The sequence below is a fragment of the Saccostrea cucullata genome, unplaced genomic scaffold, assembly GCF_032062105.1.
Source record: "Saccostrea cucullata isolate Sc308-1 unplaced genomic scaffold, CSIRO_AGI_Scuc_v1 ctg4570, whole genome shotgun sequence".
Classification (NCBI taxonomy): domain Eukaryota; kingdom Metazoa; phylum Mollusca; class Bivalvia; order Ostreida; family Ostreidae; genus Saccostrea; species Saccostrea cuccullata.
In genome coordinates this window covers 173,054-184,147 of record NW_026922232.1, presented here as the reverse complement: position 1 = coordinate 184,147, position 11,094 = coordinate 173,054, and the positions used below count along the sequence as shown (strand labels likewise).

General features: G+C 33.5%; 1 protein-coding gene across 1 annotated transcript; it reads left to right on the top strand.

Annotated features, from left to right (window-relative positions):
* Positions 1 to 2,621, top strand: LOC134261423 (cubilin-like). The gene is made up of 5 exons (XM_062743865.1): positions 1 to 115; positions 225 to 433; positions 879 to 1,029; positions 1,352 to 1,525; positions 2,461 to 2,621. Exons 1-5 carry the CDS (start codon positions 76 to 78, stop codon positions 2,547 to 2,549), a joined length of 663 nt encoding a protein of 220 aa, XP_062599849.1. The 5' UTR covers positions 1 to 75; the 3' UTR covers positions 2,550 to 2,621.
* Positions 2,622 to 11,094: the final 8,473 nt, after the last annotated feature.

Sequence of the window (11,094 nt, the reverse complement as noted above, 5' to 3'; positions counted from 1 at the left end):
TCTTCGTGAATTTTGGGGATTATTCTAGTATGTTCTATGTTCACAGAGTTACTTTCATCATAACTTAATGATAAGATGAACCTGTTTTTCTTCTGTTGGTTATTGTTTCAAATACGTAAGTTATCACAATTAATTGTATCATTTCTGTATAATTATCTTGGATCTGGTAAAGGTAAATGTTGATATGTTTATTTAAATAAATATACTTAATTGTGAACATTTAGGCTACGGATGTAATGGAAAAAATGAAACAAAGAACATCTCAGGTATCACGGGAAGTTTAACTTCTCCCGGTTACCCTGGTAACTATCCAAACAATGTCAATTACACCTGGATTCTGAATACTGGACACAAAAGCACAACCGTTAACTTTACGTTTGATGTTTTTGATCTTGAAGCAAACTGGTTCTTCTCCTGCAGTGATTTCTTGGAGGTAAGATATCTGTATGTATACGTCGACTCATTTGTTGAAATAAATCACTTAGTAACCTTTGTCCAATTCAATAAGACTTTGAATATATTTAAATTTATCAGTTAATGTTATAAAAAAAACTATCATTGTAATAGATAGAGGATTTTAATATGATTTGTGGAATTTATCAATCAAGACCTCTCCACAGTCACCATTGAATTTATTTATTTTTATGGTTTTGTATTCGAATATTTTTTGAAAATTTATTTCTACTTTGATAGGAATTGAATTCACTTTTAATGCAAATCTTATAAATGATGCTTGAATTTCAGTTTTCTTAATTCTAACGAGTTTAAAAAAGATATCAACTCTTTTTTAATTTAAATGCATGAGTATTTGTTTATTAAGGTTATCAAAATCCCAGAGTTTGTTAATGATGCAGTTGTACACCTTTAAAATCAATCAGATAACAGAAATGGATCCATGTTGTTATACCGCCATGCGCAGATGTGGTCAGCGCAACCCCTTTTCCCAATTAGTGAGAGGTAGACTTATAAGAATCACATTTGTCTCTGATGGAATTGACACAGCCAAAGGATTTAGTCTAACATGGATAGGTAAATGATGACGTTAAATCTTAACATATTTTTGGACATTAGTTTATTACAGGATCATCATCAATACACGTTGTAATGAAATTAATTCTATTTATAAATCCATTCTATGACAAGTCTTAAATTGGCATAACTGTCTAGGATGAAGAAATATTAATAAATAAAGCACGGAGAAATTCATTTTAAATAGAGAAACCCATTTTCACCCAAGGTTCGGGGTTTAACTCTAGACTTGTTGGATCTGTCTGAAATATATAATTTCAGCAACGACAATTTTAAGAGAATAATTAAGATTTTATCCAAATTAATTTTTTCCTTAAAATAGCAACTTTGGTGTCAAATCTAAACAGAACCTTGTCGTCAATGACAATAGGGACAGCAATACAGGACAAATTAGTTTCAGACTCCTATGTGTTCAATTCGAAAAATAAAGATCGGCCCGCGGCAGTTATTACCAAGAATCTGGCAAACAGCAAGATGGCAACAGTAATGAGTTCAGGTTTATTTTTAATCTTAATTTTTTATTTATTGACTTGTTAACTTTCTTAATATAAAAATGAAAGTTACATTTTACGAGACATTGAATTACTTATTGTAAACACTTCGAGGTATTTGTTTATAACAGTTTTGTCCATGTTATAAAAAACATCAACAACATAAAAACAATAACAACAACAAAGAATAAAATAATAAATTGTTTCATTCTTTTTCCTCCAAAAATATAATATGCAACAATAATATACTGTGAAATCACAAATTTTCGTGGGCGTTTAAATTTTGTTGTTTTCGGGGTATAAGCAGACTCACTAATTGTAAAATATTACATACATAACTACTCAGCAATTCTTCATCCACGAATTCAAATCCTCACGTACCAAGAGTTTTTAATCAAAACATCAAAATTTGATCCCACGAAAATATATGATTTTTCAGTACTGGTATAGATGTATCCCTTTGACTCGATCATGTACCGGATGACAATAAAGAATATTAAAATGGGTAATATGTTATTTAATATCATATCATTTAAAGTAAATAATTCAGAATTTATAATAGCACGATGGACAAACATTTCTGAAAACAGACACAAGTTAAAACAGTAGCTTAGCTAGGATGCACTGCATATCACGAAAGGACTTTTTTGTTATATATAAGCAACGAGGCTTCGGATAGTCATATTAATGTTTCAATTCAAAATGGGAGATAAACATGCTACCTAATGTAAATTAAATTTTGAAATTCAGAAAGGTGATGTACTAACCTTTATATTTAAAATACTAGAAATATATACAAAGATATAAGTCTTTGCTGCGTTTTATAAAGATTGAGAGACTAAACATTAAGATTATTTTTTCAATACAATATCCGACTTATATACTAATATTGAACTCATATGCACATAGCATTATTCTTTTTCGTTTCATTTTTATACAGGATATGACAGCAATAATTTCACGTCTGCTGATTTATTTACGATATTTCCACAAGAATTAAATAAGAATATACATTTCTATTCCAAATAAATGATGTATTTATAAAATAATCAGAAGTGAAAGATTTCTTAAATATACATTCGTATATTCTTTCATGCAAAGAATGAAATACTTATAAGAAACTTGTGTAAGAATGCTTTCGCTACTAATATTCACTTTCGTATTTACAGTATAGAAAGATTTAGATTCGACCCTTCTATGTACACTTTTGACACTATTCTCTTTGATTTGTTTTTTCTTTCTTTCTTTTTCTTTCTTCCGGATACACAAGAGCATGTTCTACGTCCAACTAATCACCTAAACTGGGCCTCATTTTTATAAGATGAAGATTTCGGTAATATCATCCAATTGTAAAAGATATATTTTATTCTAAAATAATTCTTACTTTCAGACGGATATTTATCCATTCTTCAACTAATATTGAATGGATTTTTCATTATTACCATAGCTTTTCTAGGAATGAAATCACCTAAACTGGGCATCATTTTTATAAGATGAAGATTTCGGTAATATCATCCAATTTTAAAAGATATATTTTATTCTAAAATAATTCTTTCTTTCAGATGGATATTTATCCATTCTTCAACTAATATTGAATGGATTTTTCATTATTACCATAGCTTTTCTAGGAATGAAATCACCTAAACTGGGCATCATTTTTATAACATGAAGATTTTGGTAATATCATCCAATTGTAAAAGATAAATTTTATTCTAAAATAATTCTTACTTTCAGATGGATATTTATCCATTCTTCAACTGATATTGAATGGATTTTTCATTATTACCATAGCTTTTCTAGGAATGAAATTAAAGAAAATGATGTGAGTAGTTAAAAAAATGTCTCTTGTAAGTTTATCGTGATATTTTATTCATTATTTCTGTTTTACGGAAAACTAACGTTCTGATTTTTATTTGCTTTGTAAGGATTCTTGAACTAATCAAATACATGTGACATCAATATCTGTTGCAGCCATCAGCGCCGGGCAACTCCGCACGTATACACTAATGCTACTGAAATATCAATTCAAGAAAGTGGACATTACCTTGAATGCAAAGCGAATGTTTCACAGACAAAAGTTAAAGTCAAGACTAGTGAAGAGTCTTCAGTTGATTATCTTGAACCTTTGTATGATATCGTCATTTAATCTTAGATGTTTTAACTGACACACATTTGTAACGCATTTACAGTTAATCAAAGGGATCGTATCTGGTCATTTCCAGGGTTTGGGGGTGTTCAACATAGAATGATTGGAAACAATAGGCATGATTTAAATGGACTGCCGAAATATACAAATATGTCCTAACCTTATCTAGGTAAATTAAAATAAACTGTAAATCACTATAGCAATCGAAGGTAATCAACAATTAAATGGGGAGTTCAAACCTAACATTTAGATGCCCAGTCGCCCTCGGACTACTGTATATACTGTAGGATGCCTTATTCAGGACAGACAGTATATGTGATAGCCCTTTAACCACTACACTCATTGTAAGATGCCTTATTCAGGACTCACAATGAGTATAGCAGCCTGGACATAACAAACTATGGCTAGCCTCTATGTTGGAGGTCAACCAAGTTTGTCGCAGGCCTTAACTGGGTTGGCCTTCCAAATTCACTCTCTAACTGTAAAACAAGCGAGAAATATAACACCCAAATACATCATTCACGACACTCGCCTTCTAACCTTGGCTGCGTCCGACGAACTCTGATCAATGCGGAGTCTCGGTATTTATACACAATTAAAGTCACGTGACGTGAACAGAGACTAATAGAGAACTATGCATGGTCAAACCTGAAAATTCCGAAATCATTAAACATTTTTATAACTAAAGATACAAAAGGTACTAGATTAATTCAGAAAATGTATTAAAGGTAAAGTACATTCTTCCTTTTCAAAAAAAAATTAATATACAAACCCTAACCAGTAGAGTTTCATAAAATAAATAAAGCATCGATTTCTGTAGCTGATATTAGCTCCGGCCATCTCCGCACGTATACACCTTTTCCCTTTTGTGTATTGTATTTTGTGACTTCAGATATTTAATTCATTTTCTTCCCTTATTTAGTTCAATTTCATATCTGTTGTCTTAAACCCCGATTTATTCGATCCTGTATATACACACTGAATTGACGACGGATTTTCCCGTTATCAAGATTATTTATCCAGACATCCTATACATATACACACTGAATTGTTGACGGATTATTTTTGGATCAAGACAAGGAGCATGTGGCGGATGTGAGCGGTCTTCAGCGGATGCTCACTCCTCCATTGCACCTGATCCCACCTCTGATGTTTTAGACGTTTGTGTATGTCCTGATCCTATTTTGTATAGTTTATATTGTGTTTGTATTGTTTATGAGACTTTTGAGCTTGATCACTTGGTTTTCTCCAGATTTTTCATCTTAAAGTAGGCGCTCTGAATACGGACAATTTTTAACCAAGGCAAGCTACTGACAAATTAATTGATTAAACAATGATTTTAAGAACTTGATTTTTAAGAACTTGTTTTCGATATATCCCATACAAATGTATAGGATTTTCACTTTATAAAAAAACCGATGTACTATATGTAGAATTGTCGTATTGCAATCAAATTAATTTCCCTTTCATTGTGAATAAAATAATGAAGAATTTTAACTATTGATTGCAAATTTCAATCGAATGCATTGTTTCAACTAAATAGAAATTCCTGTTTCAAACTCTTTCCTCAACGTTTGGGAGAATTTCCTATGATGGGTTAAAATTTTACACACAAAACCTTTTTGTTATACTGAAAATAATAATTGGTTAACTAGAAAATGTACATTATCAAAACGCATTGGACAAGGATGTCCCGTCTTAGCACTAAGCATGCCTCTTTGAAATCCTGGTGTTAAAAATAAATGCTTCGAAAAATATACACGGTTTATCATATCATATATTCTATTAATTTATGTTTAATCTACTATGTTACTAATGTTATTTTGTACAGCTTCTGAAGAAGGAACGAGAATGAAAGGTCAGAATGAAAGGTCTAAAGCTTTGCTGAGGGTTTCTGTATGTTTCTTCATTATTCTAAGTATATTTTATTCCGACCACTGATACTTTTTTCTGGTGTATATAATTCTGTGGTTAAATATTGAATTTAAAAAAATACCGACCCAGGGAGCTCCTGGCAATCAAGGTGAGGTATTACTAGAGGGCTTCTGTGGAAGTTTTGCCTCGATATCTTGTTTTGTCATTGAGAATATAAATAAAATTTTATACAAGATCCTCTCTCAGACTTAAATACATGTAGCATAATCTCAGCTGTTTCCTAAAGATGTCCTTGTTCAAAGTTATCTTTTATATTTCCCTCATTTGATTTACATCGTTCAAAAATACATGTAACTTTACCAGGAAAAAATATTTTTACATATTATATCATTTAAACAGCCGGAATTATTAGATCAAAATAAAATATCATACGTGTAAAGCTTATTATTGGAGTTTTAATGTAGATCTAATAAAAATTCCGCAAAAAAAAGGGTAGTAGAATACTGTAAAATCACATATTTTCGTGGTTTGAGAAAAAACTCTTTGTTCGTCGGGTTTTGATTTGGATATAGAATTGTTGAGTAGTTATGTATGTCACATTTTACATTCCGTGGTGGACATGAATTTGTGGCTCTCTTCACACCACGAAAAGAACGAAATTAAACCCCCACGAAAATTTTTGATTTCACACTATGAGCTGTTTACTGGAAAACAAAAGATTGGGCTTACTTTACACTGTTTTTTTTGTTGTTGTTGTTGTTGTTGTTGCTGAGTATCAATGAAAGATTTTATCAATTAAAATTAACAAAATTCAGAATTCACTTACAAGTGCTGTTCGAAAATGATAAAGTAACCCATTGTATACATTTTTCTCTCTAATAGACGTATTTCTGTTGAAGTTGGCAGATACCTTTAACAAGCATAAGCAATGAAAAAACAAGACATGTCAAAGAATTTCTTTTCATTAATCATTAGAAAAATGTATTTAATTTCAAAAAATATATTTTCACTTTAATTCGCACAAGAGTTTTAATTAAAGGTACATAAATTTTAAAACCATTCTTGAAAAGAATAAAAAACACTTCGATTGTTCGATCTTAAAGTTCAAAAATTGCAAATTGTCAATTATTTAATTTGTGATTTTAGACCTCAAAATACGCAACACTCAGGGACATTCTTCAGTGAGTTATACCTGACCTCCATTTTACACGGTCTGATCCAAGGGAGATTACTGCCCGAGACGTATGGATCAACTTTTCCGAGAGCAAACGCTATAATCACTGCGTAATGCCTAGGACACATTTCCCGGCCGGTGGCAGTAGACCGGTTGTAATCGGTGGTAATCCGTGGTGTGAGCGATGCCTAAACATCGGTCCACATCGGACTAGTAGTCCTTAAAGTATAAGTCACATTATCCAGTGATGGGCTATACGATGGGCAACCAATGCGATTTTTAATAAAAATGGCGTGGTTGCCGGCCAGACTTAAGTATAAGTATATTATCCAGCGATGGGGTATACTATGAGAAACCGATGCGTTTTTAGATGAAAATGGCGTGGTTGCCGGCCGGGCAACACTAATGATCGGACGGTGTCTGAGGCAATTTTGCGAATTTTGGGTTCATCGGTAGAAAATAATTCTTAGTTAAAATTCAGCGATGTCTCTAACGATGCCTCACATCGCTCCTCATCGGCAATCCATCATTAACAAATCTTTCAAGGAACGGCCGATGTATGGCAGAGCATCGTCCAATATCCGTTGAATCTGAGGTCATCGGGGGGTTGAGTGGTGGGCAACAGACAACGGCCGATCATCGGTCGATGTTCGATCAAACATTGGACCGTAGTCGACCGATGTACGAACGATGTTCACCAATGTATTAGCGATGTAATATACATCGGCCGATTATCCTGGAACATCGTTTTATGATTAGCAATGCATCGCTGGGCCCTTGTAAAGTATCAGTCACATTATCAAGCGATGGGGTATACGATGAGAAACCGATGCGTTTTTTGATGAAAATGGCGTGGTTGCCGGCCGGACACCACAAGTGATCGGACGCTGACTGATGCCATTTTGCGAATCGGTGGGGTCATCAGTAAGAAATAATTCGTAGTTAAAATTCAACGATGTCTCCAACGATGCCTCACATCGCTCCTCATCGGCAACCCATCATTAACACATCTTTCAAGGATCGGCTGATGTATGGCCGAGCATCGTCCAATATCCGTTGAATCTGAGGTCATCGGAGGGTTGCGTAGTGTTCAACAGATAACTGCCGATCATCGGCCGATGTTCGAGGAAACACTGGCCCGTAGTCGACCGATGTACGATCGATGTTCACTAATTTATGAGCGATGTAATATACATCAGCCGATTATCCTGGAACATCGTTTTATGATTAGCAATGCATCGCTGGGCCTTTGTAAGTCCGACCGGCAACCATGCCATTTTTATTATAAAACGCATTGGTTGCCCATCGTATACCCAGCGCTGGATAATGTGACTGATATTTTAAGGACTACTAGGCCGATGTGGACCGATGTTGGGGCATCGTTAACACCACGGACTACCACCGATTACCACTGGTCTACGGCTACCGGCCGGGAAATGTGACCTAGGCATAAGTGATTTTTAAAGCCGACAAGCGGGCATGCAGAAACTTTTAAGAAGCGCTAATTCCCTTCCCGAAAACTAAAAAAAAAAAAAAATAAAACCCAGAAAAAAATGCAGACACAAAAAACAATGCACTGGAATCATGTCTTGGGATTCCGATTATCATCGGCATCACTTTCTACTCATGAAATTGATTATTCATAAATAATAAAAACAAAGGCACAATACATATGTCCACATTAATTTTCAATTTAGTGCAATTTGCATCCACACAAAAAAGCAATAAACTAATCAGTGACATCTGTATCATTTGAAGTTACCTCAGCATGATGCAAGACAACTGACATTTCATGGCAATATGGCATTTTGATAGCAACAACACTAACAATTTTAATGGATACTAGTATTTTGCGAAAAGACGAATGTTCATTTTAAAATTGAGAACTGAACGCATCATCTATATTTCGGAGGTCTCAGTTTGCTCTGCTCCTACTTTGTATTGTTTTATGGGCTTTTGATATTGAATACTGTTCGTTATCTCCGTATTTTTCAGGTAAATATTTCCAGTTCTCTTTGTTTTCTCTGTGATAACTCTTTTTATGTTTGTTGAGTTGTTTTCCTGATCATTCAACTGGAGTGTACATTTCGCCAAGGAATAGGACAAACTTAAGCTAAAGAGGCCTAATATGCTTGTAAATATCGTGTGACTGTCTTTGGTTTTGGCATTAGTGGGCGGGGTCTATTGAAATTGAGATGGGAGGCCTCGTGTAATATACATCAATTATTAGTCTACAATTTAAAAATATTAATTTTTAAAATCTTTCATATTAAACTCGCGTCAATGATTCGTTAATTTCTAGCTGATAAGGTAATGTTTAAATAGACGCGCTTTGGAAATCGTGTTTGGGGTCTTAGCCAGGTATACAGCTTGTACATTTTTTATGCACTGTTTTCTTATCAAATGCATGGGAAATGTTTAAGAGTTCATACAGCTAATATTTTGCTGACTGATTTTTAATAACTATCAATGATGTTCACTGAAAATCTTTATCTTTAGGCCATCGGAATACAAAACGGAGCATGACAGTGCTAAAGGAGACATTGATGGTAAAAGAATCATTCAAGTGCAAACTGATTCATTTCAGAATATGTTCATACCATTTAATATTATATCAAAATGTTAAGCACTGAAAAAGTATGCATTGAAGTACTTTTAATCTGCCTTTTTGAAAGTCATTTTTGTCTTGGTAACCAGTAGATCATTGCATTTTTGACTACAATGTATTTCTTCAGAAAAACTTTCCATGTGAACCTTTATCTAATTTTGCTTTCATTTTTTTTTCCAATAAAAGTCTTCATGATGGATATAATTTTCTGACATTATGAAGATCAAAAGCCACAATTTCTGTTCCTAACTTCACAACTCATTACACGGGGGAAACGTGGTTTTCAGGAACTTGAATTTTCCAATTGAAATAACCAATCTGCATGTATTACCAACATACAAACAAATACTCAAAATGTAAAAAAAGTTTTCCCCTATATTTTCATTGAAAAGAACATATTTGTTTGTCCCTTTCGAAGATTTTCCCTCATATTGAGATACCACTATCTGACAATGGAGGACTGCAAATATTAAGTTTTTCTCAGCATTTAAGGCCATTGAATAGTCAGGATTTTTTTATTACCAGCACCTACTTCGACATACTACCTCAATTTATAGGGTCTCCTTTGATGGAGGTCTTCACGCCTTGCACTGGGATTCAAATCCGCGACTTAATTGTCAACACCTTATTTCGCGACTCCATAGAGCAAACGCTCTAACCACTACGCCAAGCGGGTAACATTTTGTTCATTTTATAATGTATCATATACTTTTGTTCCATGTTTACCTTCTATTCCGTGGATATCACCAATTGAATATTTTTTGATATTCCACAGTTTTGACGACACAATAGATTCTGCATAAAAAGTAATGAAGTAAAATAAAACAGATTCCTATATGAACACAAGGTAAAGCATTGTTAATGATGTATAAAACATCGGATTCAAAATTTTCCGATGAATTGTGGTCGGATATTATTATTATTCAACCCACGCCACTCGTTTGATTAAATTCATAGGATATTCTATGCACATCCCATGCATATTGCATCTTTCAGTCCTTTTGAAACACCACCTAACTGTTCTACATGGCTAGCAACCAATTTCAGATTGTAATACTGCACGTATACATATTTGGCGTATTCAAAATTAGTGCAACCAATGGATAGGGAGTTTTTGGTGTGATCATGAACTTGCACTACACTTGATCTTCATTTATTACCATATCATCGGCTGCGCCAAACCCGCTGAAATATCAATCTCGTCTTTTAAATTACACACATGTACATCAATCTTGACAATACGAGTTCAAAACAATTTACTGACATGAAGGATGAATAATGTTTCGCAGGTACATAAAAAAACTGTTATTGTTCGAATATGTATTATTATTGTGTTGCACCTTTCTTCAGACTATCCCTATAATTTGCAAAATAAAACTAATGTCAAATGTTGTTTATTGTTGCTGCTTCTTTATCATACATCTATTTAAAAACATTTTCTTCTTGTGGGTATGCAAACAATTTCAGGTGATACAACAAAAGACCTGTACTTGGAAACAATGACCATTAAGCAGAAATTCGTTTTTGCTAGCATTTATGTCATTGATGAGAAGTAATATACATCAAATAAAGAACTAGTGAATGGTTTCCCAACTACATGCATAATTTAATATTTGAATGTTTTGGGAGATGGATGGTTCTATTACAAATCTTAATTTATGCCGTTACTTTTGAGGTAATTCTGTAGTTCTATATATCTATATGCACAGATTCTGTTTTTACAATTCGAACCAACCCAGAGAAGTTGATTTCTGTAATCATAGCTCAGGCT

What these genes read in the sequence shown, in the direction of transcription:
- LOC134261423 (XM_062743865.1), top strand. Translation starts at nt 76, where the DNA reads ATGAACCTGTTTTTCTTCTGTTGGTTATTGTTTCAAATAC. An exon ending in CCTGCAGTGATTTCTTGGAG is followed by an intron (nt 434 to 878) that starts GTAAGATATCTG and finishes AAAATCAATCAG; the next exon opens with ATAACAGAAATGGATCCATG. An exon ending in GGCAACAGTAATGAGTTCAG is followed by an intron (nt 1,526 to 2,460) that starts GTTTATTTTTAA and finishes ATTTTTATACAG; the next exon opens with GATATGACAGCAATAATTTC.